The following is a 27,678-nucleotide window of genomic DNA, read 5'->3' as shown; positions in this document are numbered from 1 at the left end:
TCCAACACACAGTCATATTGTCACTTAGCATGAAAGACACATCCTCTCCATCATATCTTCAAATTTTATCAAAGGTCGGGAACTCCCCCCAAAAACTCAAACAGAACATCACCAAACCTTTTTTCAAGTCAAAAATCGTTAGGTTAGATGAATTTTTACTAAAACTTTTACTAAAACTTTAACTATAACCACAAAAAGGAATCAATAACCAATGGGAAAAGTAGATTGGATTGACGAGAACACAGAAGAAATAGAATGCAAATCTAGTTACTATCCAAAACTGGAAAAAACATTTCAGCACTATCAAGTTTATAGAACGGACATAAATTATTATGGACTCAAGAATATTTTCCGGTGTTATCTTGTGGATTGCTAGCTAAATTTGAAAAAATAATGAACAAGCGAACCTATCCTGATATAAAACGAAACAATTTACCACGTTTTTTGGCAAAAGAAGACTCCGTGTTGTCTGATATAATTTTTCAACTAGATGAAGACCCCACCAAAACCTTTAAAATTGTCAAATATTGCTTCGAAAATCAGAAATTTAAGACAGTTGCGTAGTCAGCATAAGGCCCTGACCCATTTTGGCTGAAAATCTGTTGAAATTTTTGAAGAAATCGTAAGCGCAGTAAAAAAACACAAGTCTAAAAGCGATGAGCTTTGAGCTTTCCATTAAGCTGAAATACGACCGAATTTTAAAATTATTTCTTCACAGATTGATAGGTCCTATCTCGAGGCATTGTTAAAAGTGGTTAAAAGTGGTAAAAATTAATTCTAGTACACTCAATATATTGAAACAAAAGCCTTTTTCCAAAACGAGCAGAATTGGTCAAGTCCAAATACCAATATGATACTCTCCATTTTTGGACAATGAAGCATTTTTTAAAATTTTAATCAGGAAAATTAATGGTGGCATAATATAGAAAAATAATAAAATAAAAACGATTTAATTTATGTAAAGAACACTAAGTTTTAAACAACTTTTTCAAAAAAGGCAAAACATTTGACCACTTTTGCTCGTCACTGTATATTTAAAATACTGGACAAAAATGTGATCTGCTCCAAAATATTTTCTAGTTTACTACATTTAAAACCCTATGAGAATTAAAATTCTAAGGATTGGAAATTTCCCTGATATTGAGCACGCTCCTTTAACACTTTTAAAACACTTTTGCGACACACCCTTTTATAGTCAAATTAAATTCAAAAATAGTCAATAAATGTAAAACATTGCTTCAGGGCTTAAGCGATAATATAAAAATCAACTTACAATCGGTATCGGGGCGTTATAAAATTCCACGCTGCTGAACTGGTAAGGAAGGGAGAGTTCTTCCCCTTTCATTTCATAGTAAAAAAAATTCTATGTCCCCTTGAGAGTCATAAAGGATAGAATATGCGAAAGTTACTTATCAAAATCTAATCTTAGATAGAAAAGTATGGGAAACTGGAACATATCAATGAATAATATGGCATAATTATATGATGATTTGTGGTTCAATATTTCCACTATCTCATCAAAATTTCACGCAGATAACCGACTAGGGATTAACTGTGGCTAGCATTTATTTTTTTTTTAATGTTTTGTTGCCATTTAGATTCACTTTAAAAATTTTTATTTTTAATTTATTTACACTAAATAAAAATAATCATTAAAATTAATTGAATCTTTCAACTTGAATTTACATATTCATATATTTTTTGAAGCCTCTTAAGATAAAACAAAAGCATTTTAACAATGTTCAATTTCGTTTAGTGAAAGTGAAATAACTTTAAAATCAAAATCATTTCACTTTCTTCCACAGATTAAACTTAGTTTTTTTCTTTCTTTTTTGGGAACTTTTACTTTTCATAAAGGTGTTGATGATGAGTCTGAACTTTAACATATGTATGTATATATAAATGAAGTTTAAGTCATTTATTTTAAATACCTGATGAAAACAAGTTTACAATTAATTGATATTTTTTTTTAATTTCCTACTCATGGGAAAACTAATATTGATAAAAATCAAATTGTATTCTAGTTGACAAAAATTGAAAACAAAAATAAAATCCCCCAAAACAACAAAAATTAAAAAAAAAAAATCATCTTGCAGATAGACAGTAAGAAAGAGAGAGAGCGTAAGCTAAGAAAGATATGGAGGGCTCGTTTTCATTTTACTTGATTTGGGTTTAGTTTTTCTTATCGTGATATAATATTTTTCTAAGGGAATACTTATCGATGAATAAACTTGCCTAAGGCTTATGAAATAGTTAAAATAGTTTATCATTGATATTTTGTTGTTGGTGTGGTTGTAAGATGAACCTTCTATTTCGTTTAAAAATAAATGAAATCTTTATGTTTTATGAAAGTATCTTATGACATTAGTCACGTTCGCCAATTGTGTATAAGGTTCATTGTACCTAACAAAGATGGCTCCGAAAGAAGGTTCTAAAACATTTGTTGTCGAAGAATCAAAAATGTATAAGTTTACAAAAAAAAAAAAAATTCTATAAACCACAACAAACGATTATGTATTCTGTTTATCCTTAGCATTTATCCTTAGTCGTTTGTTGTAGTTTACAGTGCAAAATTTTAGTGGGCTAAGTACTAATTTATCAATAAAACACGGCTTAAGTATGTACTCATCCAAGATATCGAAAGTACAAAGGTACCAACGTTCGCGATTTCGTTGGGTTAACAACACACATGTTTTTCAGTCAATTTTAGTCCTGGAGTTAGTTCAGCTTCAGAGTAATCTCACTAAATTGACGTGAATTCGAAGACACGTTGAAATAAAATTTATATCAATCTATCTAAGTTGAAGGAAGAACAAAATTTGAAAAAAAAAAAAATATTCATGACTTCTTTCATTTTTTCTCCTGCAAAGTAAAAAAAAATAAAATTAAAAAAAAATATTAAACAAAATTTTCTAATAAATACAAATATTTCTTCAACAGTATCTTAACTTTCTTTCAATCAAATTAATTAAAATTAATTTGATTAATTAAAATTAATTTAATCAATACAAAAAAAAAACAATAGTGAATAAAACTTAAATTAAAAACAAAAAATATTTAAATCAAAAATATAAATAAAAATTCAAATCAAATAAATAAAAAAAAAAAAAAACAAAACAAATAATAAAATTACTTAAAAAAAAAATAATATTTTACAAAAAAAAATATCAAAATAAATAACACCAAATAAAATTGTTTAGTGTTTGTAAACAAACACAAAAACATCAACAACTTCAAAAACAAAACAAACAAAAATTAAAACATTTCTTCAAAAAAAAAAAGCATACAAAAAAAATAATCTTATGATTTCTTCAAAGAAACAACCTTCAACCACAAAAACATCAAGAAATGATTCACAATGAGAGACTTTAGTAAGAAGCTTACTAAACCCAATGAAATGGATATGAAGAAAATACCAAAACCACGGTAAGTTTTTTTTTCCTTAATTTCAAATTAAAAGAAATAACTTTTTTTTTTTTGGTATTTTTTACTTTTATTTTCTTTTTCTATTTAATTATTTTTTTTTTTGTATCTATTTTTTTATATATATATTTTCCTTATGTTTAAACTTCTCCCTCTGCTCTGGAGATTTTTCGCTTTGAGAAATTTGATAGCCAAACCTAAATGGATAATGTCCTACTTTTGAGGACTCTTCACTTCACACAGACGACGGCTTTTAATGTAGGTATATAGAAATGTTTGTAAAGGAATTTTCTTTTCCCTCTTTCCTCTCTGTCTGTGGCATAACATGTCTAATATAGGATTTTCTTTGGCCCTCTCTCTCTCTCTCTCGCTCAGTCACACTCATTCGGCGTTGCTTTGGGTTTGCCTTTGCCTTTACTCTGTGTTTTTCTCGCTTGAAATGAAGGACAAACTTTGATACTAATTTAGTAGTTTGGCTTCATTGCGTTTTTGGAAAATTTAAAAATTTATTATAAAAATCTGAAGAGAAAGAGGGAGATAGAGAGAGAGAGAGTGAGATGGAGAGAATGAATTTTCTTCCTTGACACACAAGAATTGGATATGGTTATAGGGACACATTCAGCCAAAGGACAACTCTACGACGACGACAAACGACAATGTAGAAGAAATTACACAGAGTATAGAAAGGGTATAAGGATTCTCTACTCTACATATAAAGATACCACGCCAACTACTGTGCCTGCCTTGGTTGTGCAAGCATAGAGTGCAAGGCATGAATGATTAAGACTCAATTTATATTGCGGTAGGACGAGAGAGAATTTTACTTCCTTTATTTTTTTTTATTCTTTTCACTCATCCTGACTCTACCTTACCTAACCTATATCTACATTCTACTACAATATGGATGGATGACATGGGATGGGCCAACAATTGAAATTACATGTCACCTAACAGACTTTGTATATAAATATCTACGACAAAGTGTATGTTCTATTTTATAAAGGACACAATATTGGAAATTTTAAGTTTTGCAAAATGAACCGAGAGAGAAAAAGAGAGGGATTCTTTTCTTTTTTTTTTTTTTGAAAAGATTACGAACTTTTAAATTGTCTTTTACGATGAGAACACACAATTTTTGTGGCAAGAATAATTAAAAGCCAACTCCTTTTTATGTTGTCTCGGTTTAATGTGAGAGGCAAAATTATATTTGTTAGCTTATTATTATTATTGTGTGTATACAACACACACTTTTGGCAGAACAATCCAATTATCAAAATTAACACACAAACTATCCTATTTGTCTTGTCTGCTGTACACAAAGTTTGTCTCCTGTATTCAGAAAAAAAAAAACAAAACGAACGAATGTCGTTAGTTATAGAAATGAGAACTAAAGAACTTATTGCAACTTTTAGTGTTTGTTTCAGTTTTTTGTTATAGGTTTTTTTAAGTTTGTTTTTCTTAGAATGTGGGTTTTAATTGGGCGCCACTTTTTCTAGATAATTTATTCATACAAATTGTTTTGAATATGTTTTTGTTGTTTCTGTGCTTTTACACAAGCTTAAAATTTAATAACAGGTTGTACCAAAATTTTTGTGTTTCGTTTAATATTTTTTTTTTTTTTATCGTGTTTGGACTTCAATTGGGCGCCATTTTTAACGGAATTTTTGTAAAATAACTGAATATTTGCAAAAAAAAACATTGCGTTCTTGTAATTATTATTCTAAATTAAAACTGAATACCGAGCATTTAACATTGATAAGCACTCTGTTTGCTTATCTCTTATCATTATCTCATTGTACATATTAAATTCTATTAGAATTCTTATCTCAAATTTAAACCTCAAACAAAATGAAAACAAAACAAAAATAAAATATCAAATATAGATTGATTGAAAAAAAAAAAAAAAAAAATATTCTGGAAATTGAGGACAATTTTATTTTCCTGTAAAAGTATTCTTAAATCTTTGAAGTGAGTCTATTTTATTTGAACTACTTATAAAAGAACTTTCATGCTTATTAAAAATTATTTCCTACAAAACAATAAATTCGCAAAAGACTGCGAATAAAAAAAAAAAACACAATTTAAATAGCGTTTCACGCAATCAACCTTCAAGCTTTTTCGAGTTTTATATTGTACAGTTGACACTCACCAAAAGTTTTTTTCAAGAGTTTCAAAATGTTCTTTATGATTTTTGTTTCTACATAACTCTTATTTGACTAGGATAAATGTCAACCCGCAAAATTTGACCTAACAAAAAGAAAAAAAAAAAAAAAAACATTTCGAAACACAATTAACCTTTTTTTTGTGGAAAAAAAGAGAAACAAAAAAAAAAAAACACAGACAGGTTACTTTAACCTAAAAAACTTACGACCTTGAGTCATTTAATTCTCTCACCACTTAAATGATAATTTTTGTTTGTACCTTTTTAATTTTTTTTTTTCATTTGGTTGGAAACAATTATTATTGAGTTCAACAACAATTACACCAACAAACAAAAAAAGTATTTGGTAACACAGCTTTGGTGGTGCGTTTAATATTTTATTTAATTATTTGTTGATTTGTTTGATAAGGCAAAAAGTGTATTTTATTCCAAACCAACACAAAGTTAAACCGCAACATAATTAAACAAATAAAAAAAAATATTATGTATATTTATTATACGAAGTAGGAAGACAAATTTGCAAGTGAAACCTCAATAATTTGTAAAGTAAAGTTGTTAATGATATTTTTTTAATCTTTCTTATTTCTTTAATTGATTGTTTTTTCTTTTGAATTTGTTCTTTTTGTGTTTAAATAGTTTTATCACTATACAATAAATTCCTCTTAAAAGCCAATGAAAAAACTGTAAATGAAGTTCCTTCTTCATAGAGATTCCATTAGCTCACTTACAGAAGACTTACCGAAGCTTTTAAAAACTTATTTCAACACTTTTGAAGAAAGATTTATAGAAACTTAACATAAACTACAATCTGTGAGGCTTTAAATTAAAAATTTAGATGTTACTGGTCCTTCCAATTTCTATAATCTCGCTTACGAAAGTCTTATAGAAGCTTAGCAAGCCATCTTTACACACTTTAACATAACTTTAAAGATTTGTTTAAGAAGTTATGTAAAATTGATTATAAGGAAATATTCATAGAATTTTTATGGAAACAACAATCTGTTCTACTTCAAATTAAAAAGTTTTAAAGAAATCTTTTCGAAGTTACTGGCCCTTTCTATATCTATAAGCTCGTTCACGAAAGTCTTATAAAAGCTAGTTAAGACTTTTTTACACAACTTTTTTCTTATAAGTTTAAAGAGTAGTTGACGAAGTAATGACTTCCATATGATAGTTGGTTCTGTAGAAAGCTATTTATAGTAGCCTTACGGAAGCTTTAACAAGCGAGATTTCATGTTCATAGTGTAAAAGTGTCCATTGTGAAATTGGCTATAAACATTTGTTTGTTTATCTTACTTATTATTTTCAAAATAAAGCACTTTTTAAAATGCAACAGATTTTCCAGACTATTTGATACTGCAGTTCATTTTTTTTGTTTGTTGTTTCAATTTTTTTTTTTTTAATATCTTCCTTTAATTGAATTTGTTTCCTCACTTGCGCGAATATAACCGAGCAATTTTTATCAAAAGACAGAGTGAAGCAGGAGGTAAGAAATGGGAGCGAAAAAGAAAAACATAACAAAAAAAATAAAGAATAAATAAAAAAATAAAACACATTAAAAAGAGACACTCCAAATAAAAAAAATATAATCAAGGCAAAAAAGAAGAAGGAGGTGTGGTGGTGAACTGCTGGAAGTCGTTGGGTATTAGTTCACCGTTTTAATTCTTTTTTTTTTTTTTCATGATTTGCTGGCGCGTAGATTTGAGAAATTAATTTTGTCCGAGGAAAATTACCCGTTTTATTTTTTTTTTCTTGTTGAGTTTATGTACAAGATATTTGTTCAGAGATGAGGTTGAAAAATGTTTCATTAAGTTTGTTTTGACAGGCTGCCTTGGTAAGATGGGTGGAAGAAGAAAAAAAGAAAATACCAAAAGTAAAAAAAAAAACTAGAAAGAGAAATCTTTATTTATTTCAATATAATAATGATGAAAGGAATAGGTAGTAGGTACCTAATACTTCACTTATGGGTTTTGTACTTTGTACACGAAATAACCTCGGAAGTGGGTCAACACAAAGTTGACTTATTTTTTTAATTCTTTTTTTTTTTTTTTTTATTGTGTCACAATGTCTGAGTGTGTGTGTTGAAGGTCTGTTGAACAAGGAATTTCATTTGATCAAATTTCTTAATTAAAATGTCATGGAGAGTGTATATATACTCAAAAGAACATATTCTAGCTTCAGGATAATTATTATTATATTTATAATAAGTGTTTGTATATACGAGTGTATTTTTTTCTGCACCAAAAGATTTTAATGGAACAGTGTGGATTTATTATGTTCTGTTCTTTCGCATTATCTTTCCATAAATCTGAAAAACACAAAACAATGGTTATATAAAAAAAGCATTTAGAAAACGAAAACATTTTTTATTTTTTTGTCATTTTTAAGAGAAAAAGTGGCGCCCAATTGAAACCCTATTCAAAGAATTCTTGAGACGTTCTTCAAAGAGGTTCTTCGTTTGGTAGGTATACGATGGGCGATTAAGAAAATCCTTAAGAAAATACATGGACATTTATTTACGAACTTTTTTAGCTTCTTTTTAACAGTTGATGTAGCTTTCCAAGTGCTTTGGGTGGTACAGTCGTAGCTTGGTTATAAGCTGGAAGAATTATTAATCCAAAATTGCACAACATTCCGAACATAGCATTTGTCCTCGCGATTCGGCTATTGATGTCTCATTCGATTCCACTTTCGCTAAAGATAAAATTTCTAAACTCCCTGTTGACGCTTTAAAAACCTTCAATCATGATCCTGATCCGATGTGGAATAAATATAGATCAATGGATCAATGGAACTGCTCAACTTTTGTTGACCCAAACGTATACGACCGAAATCGTTAAATATTGAAGTATGTTGCGAATTGAAGACCTTTGAACGTCTTGGCTGATGTTCACATCATGAAACAAATTGTCTGCACGACACGTGTGATATTGTTGAAAGGTCAATAAATATTCATCTAACAGATGTCACTAATCTTTATTATTATTAGTCACGAAAAGATTTTTTACAACTCATTCAAGTTTTTCAGACAACAAAAAAGTTACGTATACGCTACAGTGAACATTTTAAAAACAGCTTCAATTGAATTCTAAACATTGATTGCTACACGATTGTCTGACTTTTTATTTTATTCGTAGAACACCTAATTAGTACCCTGACTTTAAATCAGGGTAGAACATTATTTTTTTTTTTCAAATATAGTGGAGTACTAAATTTTATTTGGGGTAGTTAACTAGCACTTAATGAGCACTGAAACATGTTCTTTACTCTACTTCTTTAAAAAAAAAAAACAATTTGGTCCTTATTGCAACTAAAAACGATTGCAGTTTATTGCTATTCCACATATCGTCGGCCTCATAAGGAAACCTCGTAACTCCCAAACTTCAAAATATTACAGGAGAGACGAAAAAGTAGAGAAACAACAGAGTAGTTATGAGTTAAGTGCTGTGCAAAATTTGAATTTAAGTCTATTTAGAGTTTTCTGAATGACTTCAAATTTTCTGGGTTGCTCCGCTGACATATTTGCTAAAAAATGACATTCAAAAGTCATTTTCGAAAAAAAGGTGGAGTTACAAGGTTTCTTTATGAGGCCGACGATATGCGTTTTTAAGTTTTTCTTTCAATTGTTCAACAAGCTATCCTTTTCTAAAAAAAAATTATACTGCCTTAATTTACAATAACGTTCACACATATTATTGAGATGGACACGAAAAACCAGATGAGAGGTCTCATAGCAGTTAGTAACAATTTTGAAATCACTGCCTTTTAGAAGTGTTTTCGCGAGAAGCAAAAACCAATCTGATTGTTGAACTCTGTTTGTATTAATGTTCCATACAATCAAATAGTTGTAAAGTTTTTATCCTAAACAATGTTTACTTAAAAAAAAAAAAAATATTGGCGAATTAATTCCCAAATATGTATTTTCTCTCAAAAATATCATATCATCGCTCTCACTTGCAAAAAAGCTTCACTTTCCGAACGATATAATTTGGTTGTCATTAAATTAAGAACCTTTGCATATTTTAAACAAAAATGTTATTTTATCAAAATTGTTAAATGTCACATTTTATGTTCTGTCTGTGAGTCTCTTTCTCTCCCTCTTAATCATTTTTTAGAACATCAGTGTTATGCTAACTAAATCGATTCTTCTACACTTATCAAGACTTCAGTTAATTTATTCCATTGCCAAGTTACAAAAAGCTTAACATTGGTAACCTACACACAACTCACTTTATTACTTTATACACAACAGACAGAACAAAAAAAAAAAAAGTATCCCTTTTCTCTCTATTTTATATAATAAAGGACGACATCCTTTGTATCTGCATAGGTAAAATATGTCTTATGTGTGTGTCTACATTGGTACGATATAGCGACGGTGACGACGAACGCCAACAACTTTACTTTCAAACCATAAACTTTTGTGTGAATTCTAACTCTCTTCTCTCGTTGAAAATGGAAATTTTATCATACAACATCCAGAGGTCTAGAGAAGATAGATAAATTGAGAAGAGTGCGAATTCGAGGACGACAACGATGAACGGAACGAAACGAAGAAATTTATATACAACCTCTCTATACCTACATAGTTAGACAGTACACAAATAATTTAATTAAATATTCCACCCATGTCACAAATGCATACAAGTGTTGCTTTGCTGGCTGCTGTGTTTTGCTTCGTTGTGGATGCTTTATTTCTTATTTATATGTATGTTTTTTTTTGCCTTTTTTTTTCTCATTCTGACGTTTTGGCATTTTAGTTTTATAGTTACGTTACGTACGAGAACGAATGTACGTACCTATACAATGCTGGCCACCCCTTAGTGTTGCATCTTAATTTTGTTGTTTTGCATTTGAAATTTAGCAAATTTTAGTTCACTCTTCGCGTCGTCTCGATCTCGACTCCCGACTCGACTCGAGACACGCAGAAAGACAAAACTGAATATGGCCTTTGATTTGGTCGTTGACAGCCGACACACTTCTTTAAGTGGTTCGTTGTTGCGACTTGTGAGTGTTTTTTTTTTTTTGTATATTTAGGAGTCTCTTGAAGACATCTTAAGATCTCAAGTCTTGAAAGGATTGAAAGAGAAAGAACTTGTATTGAAGAAACGTAAATTAGCGTTTCATCGTCTTCATTTTTTTTTTTCCATTTTCTATGAGATGATAATTTTGTGTTTCTCGACACTGTTTTTTTTTTTTTTTACTTTTCATTCCAATGAACGCCACTCAATAACTCAATTAGCAATTCAATAAATATCAACATCCCAACATGAAATATAAGGTTATGTTTTTAACTTTGTTATCGTTTCATTCGTATACAATTTTTATTTTTATTCTCGAATCATGTGTCGCTGCTCGTGCTCATTTGCATTCAGAAAATACATGACACTTGGTGCATAACTGAACGAATATGAATCACGGATACATGGTTTTGTATGAAAAGAATCAAAAAACGAAAAAAAAAAAAAACCTACAGTGAACATGTAGAATATCCTTTTAGATATTGACACTTCTGACGTTTGACATTTATAGTTATGTAAATACAACAACAAAAATTGAAGACCTTTTTTGACGGAATCGTACAGCAGTTACGGTTTTTTTTGTGTGTTTTTTTTTATTAATATACAACATAATGTTTTCTCGTCGAACCTTTTTGATTTCATTTGTTTTTTTTTTTTTTTGTTTTCAAAAAAAAAACTCAAACAGATCTAATATTGACAGCAAGAATAACATTTGTGAATACATCACAAAAGGGTTAAGGGCGGAGAAATCAGAAATTACAATATTCTTCAGAGTTCTTAATTTTAGGAGACTCAAGTTTGTAACGTCAAAATAATCAAAATCGGACAGTTAAAGTGACAGCTGTCAATGAGCAACCATGACATCTTAACTAGGTGTGTTTGATTAAAATTTTCTACAAGACGATGTTCATATTGGCCTAACTCCGCCGTTTCATTTTGACATTTCTGTATTGCTTTTTCACTTGCACTTCATGGTGAGAAGGAAATAGACAAAAAAGCGGCAGGAAATATTAAACTCATTTACAATCTTTGGACTCACATCTGAGTCGGCGGAGTGAGGTCAATCAAAAATTAAAAACATTAATACTCACAATGTCATTTTTACGGTCTGTTTAAGTTCTTTTTGAAAAAAAAAATATGAAATCTTTCAAATCTAAAGAGTGGGAATGAAATCCTTTCAGAGAAAAATTGTGCAAAAGTACCCAAACCAGGACCAAAATGTCTGGTACTTTTTTATGTCAAAAAAATGTAAACATCAAGAAAAAAAGGAACAATCAAAATTTGCCGGAAAGGGCGTGGTACTTTTCATCTAAAACTGTGCACTACCTCATTGTCCCTAAACTTAAATGAATGTTGCAAAGTCAGCGGTTAAGCTTAATGTCGGTAATGTAGTTCAGATGTTTAAATATAAATTGTCTCTATTTTGGGCACTTGAGTATCATTTACTTTCCATTTGAAAATGTGCACTACATTATCTTCCCTTAACTTAAGAGACAGTTTCAATGTCAGCTATTGAGGTTAAAGACGGTAAGGCAGTTCACATGCTTTAATAAAAATTGACCCTTAAGTTTTCTCTCAAGTGTAACGTTCCATTCAATAATTTGCACTACCTCATAGTCCATATATGTACATAATAGAACGTTTAACTGTTAGCGCTTAAGTTTAAGGATGGTAAGGTAGTTCATGTATTGGGAATTAAAGTGTCACTGACCCTTAGTTTTATACGAGAACTAATTTAAAACAAGTAAGTCAAGTACAATAACCTCTATGTGGATAAAAATGACTATGGGAAATTCTTATCCAATTGCCAGTTTTAATTTCGATTACAATCATTTTTTTGTATCCACACTGTAAGGTTCTGTTCACACTTCAGTTTTTTTTTTTTCTATTTTTAACTGCATCAAACTTGAATGCATAAGTCGAAAGTGTCATCGTGGTTAAAGAAAACGATTTATATTCTGTCTAGTTAAATGTAGAAAACGAGTCATGAATGACAGCGCCGCCGTTCATTTTGATCTAATCTACTTTTTGCTCTCTCTAATTGGATGGTTAGTAAAATAAATTTATCGCCACTAAAAATAATTGCAAACAGAGAAAATCTAGTAGATACCAAAGTGAATTTGAGAAAAATAAATTTTGCCTTTTGCATAAAATTAAAACTGATGTTAATTTTTTTTTATTATTTGTTTTATTGATGAGTTGATATCTACATTTCAATATATGCATAGAGAAAGTAACGCTCGTGTTAAATCTTATTGAAAACCACAGCTTAAACTGCTATTTTTTTCCTTTTTACCTCTTCTACCATCCTCCACCATCGCCCGCATGCAAACCACAAACACAGCGCACATCAATTAATGGTAATTAATTCCAGTTCACCGAAAACTGTAAAACATACAAAAACGTTATAAAGATTTAATTACAAAAATCAGATTGTCAATCAGTAAAAACGCATTGAATAGACGCAAAATAATAGTATTGAACAAGAATCGTGTCAGGAATTAACAAAAAAATATTGCTTCAATCTGCTTATTCACGCATATAATAATCTCACATTCATATACATGCATGCATGCATGTTTATATGTTCATATGCGATAGATGATGATTCATTTAGTGTAGATTTAGTTGGTTTCGTTCAAATTTTCTCATTGTTTTTGCTCGTAAATTCAACTTTTTTTCTCTTATTTTTTTTTTTTTTATCAATTCACCTTTTTTTTTATTTATATTTTTCATCATGTGTATGTATACAAGTACGTATGTCATCTGTCTACCTTCACCTGGTTTGTTAAATACCGTCATTCATATCTACCATTGGTATTTCCTTTTATTATGTACGTTTTTTTCACTCTGCACGTGCCTCGCCGTGTGTAATAAAATGTTTTGTCCCAAATAACACCTGATTCGGTCATAACGGTGTATAGTGGTTATTGTGGTTAGTTTGACAGTATGGTTTGGGGGTTAAACGAAGGTGTGGTGAATTATGGGGAGTTAAAAATTATTTTTAGGCAACAAAAATGGGGTATGTTCGTTGAGTGATTACATTTTGCAGACAACACATCAATGTGTTGTGTGTGTGTATATGTGTTTAATCAGCTGGAATATGCCTATACCACTAATTCTGTTTTTTTTTTCCATCATTTTTGCTTTGTGCTCTGCCGGTCCGGTAGGTATGTTCGTTTCAACTACTATATCGTGTGTGGATCATGAGTGAGTTGTTGCCTTGTTGGTTAAATGATTATAATGATGATGAACAAGCTATTCCCAATGGCTGATAATGGCAATTCTACCCTTTCCACATCGTTGGAATGGTTTTTTTTTTTCTTTTTTGACGGGTGAGAGACCTCTATCGATGCTCAATGGTAGTATGGTGTGGTTTAACCTGCACGAATATTCATGTGTGTGGGGTTATTTTGGTGTTGCTATAACGGAAAAAGGTTTGCGAGTTTGATTGTGTTGGGTTTGCTTGGCGGGAGTGATATTTATTTGAAAGCGCACAATGCCAGTGAGAGTGGTATTTATACGTTGTTTTTCCTTCCATTTTTGTTGTTGTTGTTGTTATTATTATTATTAAAAAAAATCTTCTCCTAGGTTATGGGATGTACATGCGATTTTGTTGGTTTTGTTTTACCTCTTCCGTTGCGTTGCGTGTTTCTAAGCTGCGTAACTTCCACCTTGTGTGAATGTAAATCATTGTTTACACCTGTGTTGTTTTTGGATTCAGTTATGAATATATATATTTTTTTTTCTCTCATAGCTAGACACCAACAATATAAACAATAGAAAAAAGAAAGAGGGAGAGAGTGAGTAGTGGGTAAACAATTTAAAAAGTATAATTCGCTGTCTGTAGCTGCTGCTGCTACTGCTACTGCTCCATAAGCATAAGGATTTTCCAGCAGATATGGCTACGGGGTTGATTTGCGCTCTCTCTATAATTACAATATGCTTTAGGTTCATAAATAAATACTTTCGTAAGTCTCACGAGGGGTGGAATAAAATTTTGCGCGCGTGTAGATTTTTATACGTACCTATACAAAAATTGATAGGTTTTATCGTATCAAAATGATTTCACGCGGTAGGTAAACTAATAATTGATTACTTTTTGAATTATAATTTCAAAAGTACATAGAAAATGAGTCTCTTGATAATAAATATTGTGGCTGTAAGAGGCCTACAATGAACTTTTTAATAAGCTTAAGTTTAAATACCTAGCATGAATTGAAATTAAAAAAAAAAGTATTTACAAAAAAAATTGTTTCGGTTAAAAGTTAAAATCAACTAAAAATCTGTCTGTCTGAACATATATTAAAGTAATTTTTGGGTATTTTAGGGGACTTTAAAATTTTCAGTACTAAATTCGTTTTTCGAATATATTTTCTAAACGACGATTTTTGGTATATGTAAAAGACCTCGATGTTGACAAACACCAGAATTTTGAATTTTGGAAAAAAGTAATTTTTGGGGATTTTAGTGGCCTTTAAAATTTTCAGTACAAAATTTGTTTTTTGAATACCTTAATGTAAAATGTAAAGAACTCGAGATTGACAAACGACAGAAACAAAGACCTCGAGGAGGACATTGGGCAACCGGCAAAAGTTGAATTTTTTAAATAAAGTAATTTTTGGAGATTTAGAGGACTTTGAAATTGTCAGTACGTAAACTGTGGCGTATGCGTAACTTTTGTTGGGAATTTTTAAATCTCCTAAATTTTGAATATCTCCTAAACGGAGTGTGGTCAAACGATGAATTAAATATTTGTAAAGAACTCAAGGTGGACAATCAACAGCAGTTTGAAATTTAGAAACAAAATTGATATTTGGAGATTTTAGGGGATTTTCAATTTTTCAGTGCAAATTTTTTTTTTTTTTTGAATTTTACCTAAACAGAGGGTGGAAAAACGATAATATTTGGTATGTATGTAGAACTCGAGGTAGACAATTGCAATCACCTTTATTACGTCTATCTCAAAATTTCAGCATTTTAGACGATTTTTTCAGTATTCAGAATTTCTATAAAAATGGCATTTACTCTAAATTTTCATAAACAAACATTTTGGGTGGACAAACGAATTAGGTAGACAAGTTTGGTTCAACAATTTTGAGGTCGCAGTTCTTGCTTTACGGAACTGCTGTCAAACCCTGCCAAGTGAATAAGATATGTTAAAAAGTGTTTTTTTTTTTCTAAAAATTCTAAAAATATGAAGTTTCATTTAAGTAAATAAGAATTATCTTAACGCTGCGAGTTAATTTTTTGGGATTTGGTCCAGTACAATTGTTCAGAAAATCCTGTTCTCGGAAACGATAATGAACTCCTCAAAACACACTGAACATTTATCTTTTTTATGATTTTTATTTTGCATGTTTAACCTACATACTTGTTTATTTTACACTTTTCTGTCTACTCTCAAAATAGTAGAGTTAACCTACAAAACAGCTTTATGTCAGCTCATAGTCGTTTTATTTTGACAACAAATCACTATCTTCATTCTAAACTAAGCTTTAACCAAATGACGTTTCAAAATGTATGTATTTACAAAGCGACATCTGCCGTCATAATTATAAAATCAAATTCATCTTCATTTGACATGTATAAGTGTATGATTACATCAGAAAATACATATAAAAATCATGATTATGCAAAAAAAAAAATTATAAACAACATGCACTTAAATTGCAAAAACAAAAAAGGGTTTCCCCTGCCCACACTTTGAACTCACATTAATCACACACAACAAACAAACAAATCAACCCACATTGAAATTTATAGCATCATTCTCTCTATGTTCGCCATTGTCGTCGTCGTTCAAAAACAATACAAAAACATAAAAATGAAAACAGCAACAAAACACAAAAAAAAAAAAAAATCTAAAACGAATAAATAAAAATGTGATTACAACTTGTTCTCTATTACTTATTAAAATATATAACAACACAATACAAGATGACAAGAGGTGCTAACCGCGTTGCCGACAAAATGAAAACATACCAAAATATGTATACTATAAGAAACAGTTGTGGGGGGTAATAGGGAGGACAAATCACCCAATAAGACAAAAAAGAATGAAAGACCAGGGGCAAACACAAAGAGAATGAAAACGGGGAGAACCGAATACAGGGAGAATATTAAATTGAAGTTGGTGCGATGTGCCCTAGTAATTTCTATCTAAAGTATACAAATCGATCGATCGACGACGACAACAACAACGACGACTATGAGATGGCTACGACACGAAGTCAGCAGCAACGTCAGATACCTACAAGCAAACCCGTCGTTTTGTAATCTTTTGACAGTCCACCGAAACGACTTTTCAACTGACAGAACGAGAGACGACGATGACGACGGTGACGACCCTCCCCCTTTTTTCCACTTAACCTATCGAATGTCAGAAGAAAGAGAGAGTTCGGTGGTGGACCGAAAAACGTAGAATACAGAATAGAACGAACGAATATCAAGCAAACAAAAAAAAAATAATAAAAATTCACAAACGGCAATGGAAGAAGAAACATGGAACGCCGCCGTTGGAGTGCCTTGTCGTCTCACCGTTGTCGTTTGTCGACAAACTTTATTCAAGTCACGTGCCCTATTGCCGTTGCTACTTGTGATGCTCTTGCTATATCTTGCTCCTACTACTGTCACCGCCGTCGTCGTTACCATCGCGCCCTCTCTACTATCTACTTATTGCTAAATTCTAAGGTGGTTCATGTTAGTGGAGCTGGATTTTTTTCTTTTCTTTTGGATATGTACCTAGTTCTGGTTATGTTATCCATTCTTTAGCTATAGGAGCGTTCTTTGTGTATAAAATATATCTACAAAATTCCTCTCCAAACTCCTCGTCGACTTTTATGTTCTATCATCATCATCTCATAGCTACTTTCACGTCACGCTGATTATCATTGTATTTTGTACTCACTTGAATATAATATGTTTTTATTATTTTCTCTCTTTTTTTTTGTATTCCTACCTACATATATTACGGATATGTCAAAAAAACAAAAGAGATTAAAAACAAAGAAAGAAAAATAAGGGCCAGGCCACACTTCATTTTTCATTTCACTTCTACTTCTTTAGCTTCTATTTTAATTCAAATACTTAGAATATGAAGGTAGAAGGGGAGAACGGGGACCATCAACAACAAATGACAGAAGTAGAAACAGCAAAAATAAAAAAAAAAAAAAAATTTCATTGTTTTCATGCCATCATGATGATAGGGGGTGACAAATAATGGGGCAAAAGTCTCAAGCACAACAACGACGACGACAATATTCAGCAAAACGCTCACTGACTGAGTTGAAATTTATGTAAAATGAAGTTCTAATTTTTGTGCTGGTTGTTTTTTGTTTTGTTTTTTTTTTTTCCCCTGTAAGTTTATTTTTTCTTTGTTTTGTTTTTTTTTTTTTTATTTGTATTATTATTTATTTTTATTGTTAATCGTTTATTGACATTAATTTTCATAGCCATTATCATTTATTGACCTAGCAAAATCGTTTTTTGTGGTGAGTTTCTATATTCACCAGAAATAAATACTTATTTCACCTTTATTTTTTGCCATCTGTCAATTGTCAAGTGAGAAATATTTGTCAAAATCTGGTATTTCGTTGTTTAGAGACAATTTTGTTTCTTTCTTTTTTTCTTTTAATTAAAGAGAATAAAATAATGAGAAATAGAAGCTTTCACTCTTTATATTTTTTGGGGAGAAAACAGAAAAAAAAAACATTTTTGTTTTTACTTTAAGTTTGTATAGGAACTTTGTTGTCTGCGTAGTTTTTTTTAATTTTATTATATCTTTGCGTGTTTATATCTTTTTTTATAGATTTTTTTTGTTGTTGTCTCTTTTTTTTATTTATTTTGTGACTTAATATAAATTGGATTACTAATTGAAAGGACTGATTGAGTGGGATGGGAATATTTTTTGTTTTATATTTTTTTTTAAAGAGGAAAATAAAATGTTCAACACTGAAATTTATAAAACAAACAAAAGAATGATGTGTCAGATGAAATGTAGTTGATATGAATTTTCGAGGACAAGCTATGATGATGATGATGATGCATCATGATTTTTAGGAGGTACCGTTGCTGGGTGAAAATGAAAAGAAAAGAGTGAAATCAAATTTTAAATAACGAATAAACACAAATAGTTTTTTTTAAAAGTTGTTGTCGATGTGAACAAGACTTGGATGTTTGAATCAATATCTAATCGTACCTAATGTAGATAAAATTGGTCGCATAATTTTGCTCTTGTATCCCTGATTACGCAATACCCATTATAGGCGTTTTGCCTTTGTCCAAATAATCGAAAAAAAACGAACCCAAAATCGCGTTTTTTTTCCGCGAAGACGAGGACTTGGGTAACAACTTCAGATTTGTCGTATCCTGTTGTCCTTATCAAGAAACGCTGAAACACTAAACAGACTGGTCCAAAAACATGAACTTTTTCGAGAAGACGAGGGCTTGGGGTAGAGCTGAGGCTTCCATTGCGATAACTGCTTTCAATCACTCTGCTCTTGCACTGAGCAGTGAATAGTTGCGATTGATTTTCAATATAGCTGCTCACTGCTCAGTCCTCAGCCTTACAAAAATTCAAACCATTCTATTTAATTGCGTTCTGTTTTTTCTTTTATTTACAATGATAAACCTGAAGCGATCAAGAAGCTTCTTCAAATCCAAACTAACATTAAAAATGTTTGACACTCTTAGAGATTTCACCACTGGCTTTTATAAGCAAATCTGCTCTCTGTTCTTTGTAACTTCACAGCTCTTTTCAGAAAATGTTCTCAGCTCCTTAAAATTGCATTGTTTTTTTTGTAAGCATTCTGTTCTTCGTATCTAATGATTTGATTAACAGTGAAAAAAGCAAAAATGTAGAGAAAAATTCAACATGATGATGACGAAACAGACAAGTTGTATTTGAATTAACATTGTTTGAGTGCAGGCATTCAAGGAGATATTTTACTGAAAAAATTGAAAATGGTAACTTACTTTTTATTTATTCATCATATTTCAATAAGAAGAAATTAAAAGAGGAATTTGCGACATTAACTGCTATTTAAAGAGTGATTAAATAGCAATCACTACTTTTTATATGCTGCTCTCTGCTATCACTGCTCTTTAAAAATTGCTTGCATTCCAAATTTAAGAATCCCCAATTAGGTACATACCATTTCCCAAAATCTCTTCTTTTCGCCTGAATTATGACGTCTCCTCAATGTATTTTGGGATGAGTGATGCCAAATCAACACATTTTTGTGATATAAAATAACATTTAGGATGAGAAGAATCAAAATCTTTTTCAAATTGGTGTAAATCTTCCGTGAATTTCCATCAAGCTTCAATAATTCTTAAACTCAAAAAAAAAAAAAAAACCTCATGTACCTACTTATGTTTCTTTGCCAATTCACCTATTGTTGTCATTAATTTAATTTGACATTTTCCACAAGTAGGTACCTTCCCAAAAGTCAAAAAGAATAAATACAAAAAAAAAAAAAATACTTTCTCTCTTTACTTTCGCATAATATATTACCCATTCTTCCGTACAGATAATAATAAAAAAAAAAAAAAAAACAAGAAAGGAAAAAAATAACAAAATAAATATTGAAAACATTACCCACTTCCTTTTTTGTACAGACATACGAGTACTACAAGTATATCATTTCATCACATCTCGCACCAAACAGAGGAGCAGCAAAAAAAAAAGCCTTTTTTCCTTGTTAATATCGGAAAATAAAATAAAAAAAAATAAATATATCAATGTTCAATCGAGTGTAAGAACGACAAATCGAGATACAAAGAGTGTGTGCAGAGAAGATGTAGAAGTAGCTTCATAAAAAACAAAAAAAAAAAAACAAAATCGGATTTCCCTCCTTTTCATATCTATAGAGAGCTAGTAGAGGTGTATCATATAGATATTCACCTTCCTCGCTCATACATACATATATGACAAGTGTACAAATCGATTTCTGCAACCATAGTCAGTCAACTGCCAAAACAGTATATCAATACTGACATTGCTACTGTCATTGCCACCATCAACAGAAAGCATCAGCAGCAACAGCAGCAGTAGCAGCAACCTTAGTGACAGATATTGTGCATAGCTAGCATATGCCATCATATAGACTCGTCGCTTTGCGCTGCCATTCCCTCTTCTGTCAACTATAAATAACTGAGTGATTTAAAAAAAATGAGTGAGAGAGAGAGAGAGATGCAATAACAACAACAAAAACAAAAAGTAAAATAAAAAATAATAAAATGTATAAATGTGCAAAGCGTAATTGCCTCCATAACGAGTCAAATATCATTTATTCATGAACGCTTCAACCAAATTCAGATATATCGCAGCGCAGCAGATATTTACCAACGACGCTACTGCTGCCGCTTATATGGTATTGTCACCATCACCTCTCTCGCGCGTAGTACTTTACTTACTCCATATCACAAACGCGCTTCACGTCTGTCAGAATTGTATGCTGCACCATGCACAAGCACATACACCACACATGTCATTTGTCACCACCGAACTCCCGCTATAAGGTACAACAACTACAGTCTGTCCGTCTGTCTGTCTGACAGTTGGTTGTGCTTCGTTTACACATGTAGGTACCATGAATAGGGACAGCGGTGAAGAGTAAACTGTAATAATTAAGTCGTGCCAACAAAATAATACGAAAAAAAAAAAAAAACAACAACACCGATAGTCGTAAATATATGACAGCTGAAGTGTCAATTTTTGCATCTCTTATTTTTGTTTGTTCGGACTTTTACTATACTACCTACCTACTACTGGCATGCAAATTAACCAGAATAAATGCCTTTTTGTCCACTCTCTCTCTATCTCTTCTTTTTGTGGCATACATTTTTTGGTTTTTGGCACTAGCATTTAAATTTAATATTTTCATAATGGGGAATGTTTGTTGTGTGGCTGTGTTCAATAAGTACCTACGTGATTCGTCGAAAGAATGAATTTAATTTAAATTCTTTTAAGTTTAGTGTGTCAGAAAAATTTAAAAAAAAAAAAAAAATACCTACATAAACGAAATAAAAATGTAACAACTCATAGCAAAAGTATTCTTCTTTTTCTATGCTTCTTCGTTTTTCGGCTTCCTCGAATGGTATTTTTTGTTCATCTTTTATTCGACCGCCGAACATCTCACGGGAGCAAAAACATTTTTGCAACTTTGCCAAAAAAATCCGAAAGAATATTTTATACAGACAAAAAAAAAAAAAACAAACAAACAAACAAACCTACTTTTTTTCTTCTCTCGAAATCAAATCACATCAACTTGTTAAGAGGGGGCGAGAAGATAATGACAGACAAATATACAAACAGTTCACAAAAAAAAAAAAAAATGATATAAAATAAAAAAAAAAAATCGTAAAAAATCAAAAAAAAAAAAGAGACAGCAGAACATTCAGGAACGAAAAAGCAGAACGAAGCAACAAAAAAGTAAAAAAAAAAAACTGCAAATATAATAAAAAAAAAGTTCATTTTCCTTTTTATCATCATTTTTATAGGATTTTTGATTTGATTCTTTCGCACAATTGCACACAGAGTCGGATTTTCATTTAGGCAATGTATGCAACTGTGCCTGCCCCCCTTTTAACGAGGACGACCATACTTTGCACACCTCTTGTACGATTTGATTTATAAAAGAAAATAAGTAAATTTCGAATAAAAAGGGATATAATTTCCCCAACACGAGGCACCTGCATGATTTTTATTTTCTGGATATCAATTTTCGTTCTTATGGTGAATATGTATATATGTTAACCTTTTCAATGCTATTTCCGATTGATTCTCTTCTTACTCATATGAACAAAAATGAAATCATTATGAATAATAAAACAATTTTATAATGTGTCTATGATAAACCAATGCATGAAATAAGTTGCGTTGCAGTTTGACAGTAGCCAATTTTTTGGACATCCAAGTCTTCTATAAGTGTATGGCCCAGTTTCACAATTATCACAAAAGTTTAGAGTCCAAACTAACAATTTTGCTTCTATTAAGCTTAAAAGAAGTTATTGCAACACTTAACAGAAGCAAAATAGTTTTTTTTTTAGTTGATAAGGTAGTGCATATTTTCACATGAGAAGACTCTTTGCCACCTCTGTCGGTTAGTACGTTTTAGGTTTAGTTTCGGAAACACTTAAGATTAGGATCCCAACTTACAATTTTACTTCTAAAAAGCTTTACACAAGTTATAGAAACACCTGTAAAACTTAACTAAATTTAATTAATGTTTTGGAGATGATAAAGTAGTGCACATTTTTAAATGAGAAGGCAGCTAAGGCAGTGTGCATTTTCATATAAACTACGTTATTTTGGAGTACTTTGATGTGCTTCGAACTACTTCAAACGTAGAATTGAAGTCCTTGAAAGCAGTAGAGTTAATTTGATGTGCAACTTACGTTAACCACTTAATTGTCCCTTATTCGAAAATGGCCCTAAGTAACATTTCCTTAGTAAAAATGTACACTGCCTTACCACAGTAATACTTAAAGATTAAACTACCCCAATAGCTCTTAAGGTAGACTCTTGAGAAACAGTTTCACAGTGAAGTGATGGTAAGGCATATGAGGTGAAACTTTTGACTACTTAAGTGTCAAGTGGGTCCATACTAGTTTGATCAACACGTTCAACATACGTTCCAAATGAAGTACTAGAATTTTAAGTATTATATTGTAGATAATGGATATAATTTTCGTTTTTTTAAGCTCGTTTTTGAACAATCGGATTTGCTATTTGTTTGCTATCACACTCAAGTACTAAATGAATAAATGCTTAACCGATCAAAGCCCTGTAACAGTCCAACCCATTTTTATTTTCATTCCTAAATCTGCAACCAATTACCAATCCTTCTAATAAAAAGAGTTGGAAGGCATTGTTTATATGCTTTTTTTTTGCTTAATGTTTGGAATCTTTCAAATGAATTTTATTCTGTTCATTAGTTAGTAGTTGTTCTCTAGGAAAGGCCAAGCTAAATATTTGAAAAGATTTATTAAATATTCATGGCATTTTGTTTGTTTTCGCCCTAAGGTAAGGTAAATGTATGCAGATACCTGCTATGCTCATAGATATACAACAACATGACCATCAGTTTTCGTAATGAATATTTTATTTATTTATTTGACAATTAATCCAAGAGTCTGTTGCCCCCAACGGAATTTAATATCAATTTTGGTCGATTTTCTATCCGTCTATGCCAGATAACAAACCATTATATGCATTAAACTAAAAAAAAAAAAATCGTTATAATGTGCAGATAGCAGGCAATGGTAATTATGTCATGGCTTTTGCACATACATATCTATAAATATTATGTAGAGTATAATGTCAGTTGTGTGTATAGATTTTTTTACATCGGTTTGGTGGAGAAATCAACTTGAAAAAAATGTCATGAAAGACACATTTTTATCGTTTTAGTTGACTGTAGATTTTGTTGCGAAGGCAATGCTGCGTTAAGAAATTGCGTGCTATCAACTTATTCGATATAATGAATAAGTATTCATTGTGAAAGAAGACTAATATAATTTATTCTAATAACTAGAAAAGTTATTTTTTTTTTTCGTTATATGAAAAAAAAAAATAAATTGAATAATCATCTAGTACTTTGTTTAATTACTTATATGATCAGATCCTTCAGATTTTTTTGTACTGGCGTGAGAATTATAGTTAAAGGCGCCTATCTGATGACTAAACAAACACTTCGTCGAGAAACGAAGCAAAAAAAAAAAAAAAAATTGAGTCCTCAAGTCGGTAATTAAATTAGAGCTAAGGCTGCTATTGCGATTGCTGTTTTAAATCACTCTCCTCTTTTACTGAGCAGTGAACAGTTGCTATTGCTCTTTAATATAGCTGCTCTCTGCTCAATCCTCAGCCTTATAAAATTCCAAATCATACTAAGTTGCTGGTTTCTTTTTTTTTAAAAAGATTATAAAAAAAAAATTAGCGATCATAATAATTTAGCGAAATAGCAGCTATTAATCGCTGCTTTTTTTATATGCTACTCATTGCTATCACTGCTCTTTAAAAATCGCTCTTTACCACACACACTAAATTAAATAGCTTTTAAACACCTGAAGACCAACTTGTGATTTAAAAGTTTTCGAAATGATATAACATTTCATTAGTTTCGGCTGTAATGTTCCATTTTTGATTGGAAGTAGGTACTAGTTTCGGGTGTGATCTAAAAACTTCAGCTGCGATATAGCAGTTTTTCCTGTGAACTACTAGTTTTATTTTATTTTTATTTTACATATAGGAAGTTTCCAATATTAGACACCTAAGTGCCACTTACCACTATCATCCGCTTAAGTGTCAAGTTTAACGGTAAATTTACTCAAGACAAGACAAGACATGATAAGGTAGTGGTCATTTTGCTTAAGAAGTGTCACCTGGGTCCAGAATAACAAACAACATTTAGGTTAAAGGACCGTAAAGCAACTGAGATTCACTTGTCCAAGTGTCCAATATTGGGCACCTAAGTGCCACTTACTCGACTTTGTTAGTTTCAAATATCAGTCACTAAAGAGGCACTTACCTATATCGTTAACACTAAAGTTTACATATGGTAAGGCAGTTTGAAATTTTGCATATCTACATAGTAAGGGTAAACGAAAACGTTTTCGGTTGTTTGATACTCTTAATTGTGAAATAGGATATTATGCACTACCTTACCATCATTATAAAGGCTGAATTCATAAACGCATTACTGCTTTTGCCTCACAAACTTTTTGTATAGAAAGAAAACACTACCTTACCTACAGAGAATTACGTTTGCACCAACAAATATTTTTGATTAAAATTTTTGATGTGTTATTAAACTCAGCCAAAACTTACCGTCATTGTCATTCTATGTAGTTCCTTAGTGATTTTGTAAACAATTATCCTGGCACATCAATTTCTAGTGCATTCCTTATTCTTATGTAAGAGCTTTAATGTTATAACTTCTTTCTTCTTTAAAAACACTGGCTTAATTTGAATAATTGTTTCCATCCGTAGTAAAAAGATAAGTATGTATCAGTATCAATATTATTATGAAAACTTGGTCCTTCCATAATAATAATAATTATTTCAATAAAATAACAAAATCCAAATTTTCTAACAAGGCCACCAACATTTTCAAAAATTAGCAAACAACACGAAGGAACTTTTTGAATCCTATTACAAAATTCATTGCCATTCATCCTTAATTTATTATATTCTTCTCCTTATACAAAATCCATTCAACCTTCACCCTATATATCCTTTAGCTGGCAAACAATAAAATCAGAGAAGAAGACAAAAAAAAAAAAAACAAACACACACACATACATACACTTCCTATAAACATAACAAGCTATAATATACAATCGATTTTTAATTTGAAAAACCAACCAGAAACACAGCTTACAAAAATAATAAAAAAAAAAAATAAAATAAAATAAAATAAAAAAAAAAATCATCACACACCAGCTTGTTTGTTTCCATATTGAACGTGAACCCTATACTTTGCCTCCCTTTAAGCTGCAAGCTATCACCATCCAGAATCATGCTTGGATGGTTGGTTAAATCTACCCCTTTATTTTTATTATATAGCTTCTCGTTAGAATATACCTACACCTAAAGCTATAAGCCCTTCATATGTAGGTACCTCTACCTACCCTTCAATGCATTTTTCAATTTCAATTTTTTTTTAAATTTTTTATTTTTAATTCTAAATCGAATGTCACGGTGGCATACTACACACTTGGGAAGCATAAAAGCGCGAATAGTTTGCTTTAGAAAATTAACCAACAAAAAAAAAAAAAAATCACAACACAACGAATAAACAAACAAAACAAAAACACAAAAGAAGGTGGTGGTGGTGAAAGAAATAGGGGAGGTAGGGGTGCTTTTCTGAAGAAGAACCGAAAGACCGACAGACATGTAGGAAGGAACAAGCTTAGATAATATATATACAGAAAAAAAAAATTAAATGAGTAGAAATAAAAAAATGCAAAGAAAGAAAGAAAAAAAAACCGTAAGTATAGCGATGGAACTATGTTGGGAAGCTTCGCGGATTGAAAATAGGTTGGATGAATGACCGCATGGCGCGCTACAATAGAGCAAAAAAAAAAACTATAAAAAACTGAAAAAAAAAAGTAGAAACTAGTGGCAGAAATTGTGAAACACCTAGAAGAACGAGAGTACCATAGGACGGAAGGGAGCAATATATGTGCCCAGTCGGGAATGTAGTGAACGAACAACGAACGACTATAATACGAAGTCGGTCGCTGAACAATAGGCACCACACAACATGGCATACAAAACACTGACACTTAAATCACGCTTTTTTAGTACTCCTGTCTCCTCTTCTGTCTTATTAGAAGACAAAGCGCTAGCTACTATAGGCAGAAACAACAACAAAAAACTAAAATTGTATATATATATATATAAAATATCATTTGCATTTTTGTTCTTCTACTCTTCCGCCGGGGGAATATCTTTTCATTGCTATTCACCACGCATTTGGTGATTTAAATGTTCGACCTTTTATTTTCTCCGTGCTTCTTTAATTTTTTTTTTTGTATTTTCGTTTGTTTTTGTTTCTCTACTGTGAACGACTGACTTTTTTCCTTGGGCACTAAACCTACTAGTACTAGTAGCTATGGCTCTGCTGATGTTTTGGCTTGCTGAATATCTGCCTTTTGCTTCTGTCTGTGTTTCAACTATGAAAGCTAGAGATACCTAGGTACTTTATGGCTTTTTCACTTTTCGCTTTCTTTTTTTTTTTCATATTCTCTTTTTTTTATATTTTAATTGTGCAGGCTCTTCTTTTTTTTATTTTTATTATTACTATTCTTTTCGTTTTTTTTTTGCATTAATGCTGTCGAGCGTATGCTAATTAATCTGTGGATAAATGAAGAATTAAAAGTGGACATGGCAAATAGAAGAGAGAGAGGAACGACAAAATACAAAATGCAACAGACACACAAAATAGATGATGAGAATACTGGGGGGTAAATAAGAGAGTTGACTAGAGAGAGAAAGAGAGAGAAGAAGAAGATTGGCTATAAAATTATAATGCCGGAACAAATTTGTAATTTGGGAAGTTTTAG

At 31.0% G+C, this 27,678-nt stretch overlaps 1 protein-coding gene across 2 annotated transcripts in view; it reads left to right on the top strand.

The window, feature by feature from the left end:
* The first annotated feature begins 3,085 nt into the window (after positions 1 to 3,085).
* The window catches only part of LOC129916347 (AF4/FMR2 family member lilli), an 84,364-nt gene continuing 59,771 nt past the window's right edge, over positions 3,086 to 27,678 (top strand). For both annotated transcript variants that reach the window (XM_055996218.1, XM_055996219.1), the window contains exon 1: positions 3,086 to 3,426. In XM_055996218.1, coding sequence (XP_055852193.1) covers positions 3,359 to 3,426 — 68 coding nt within the window. In that variant the 5' untranslated portion in view covers positions 3,086 to 3,358. The remainder of the gene's footprint in view (positions 3,427 to 27,678) is intronic.

The sequence above is a fragment of the Episyrphus balteatus genome, chromosome 3 (genome assembly GCF_945859705.1).
Source record: "Episyrphus balteatus chromosome 3, idEpiBalt1.1, whole genome shotgun sequence".
NCBI classification, from domain to species: Eukaryota; Metazoa; Arthropoda; class Insecta; order Diptera; family Syrphidae; genus Episyrphus; species Episyrphus balteatus.
The sequence above is the reverse complement of the archived record's forward strand: the minus strand, read 5'-3'. Positions and strand labels throughout refer to the sequence as shown.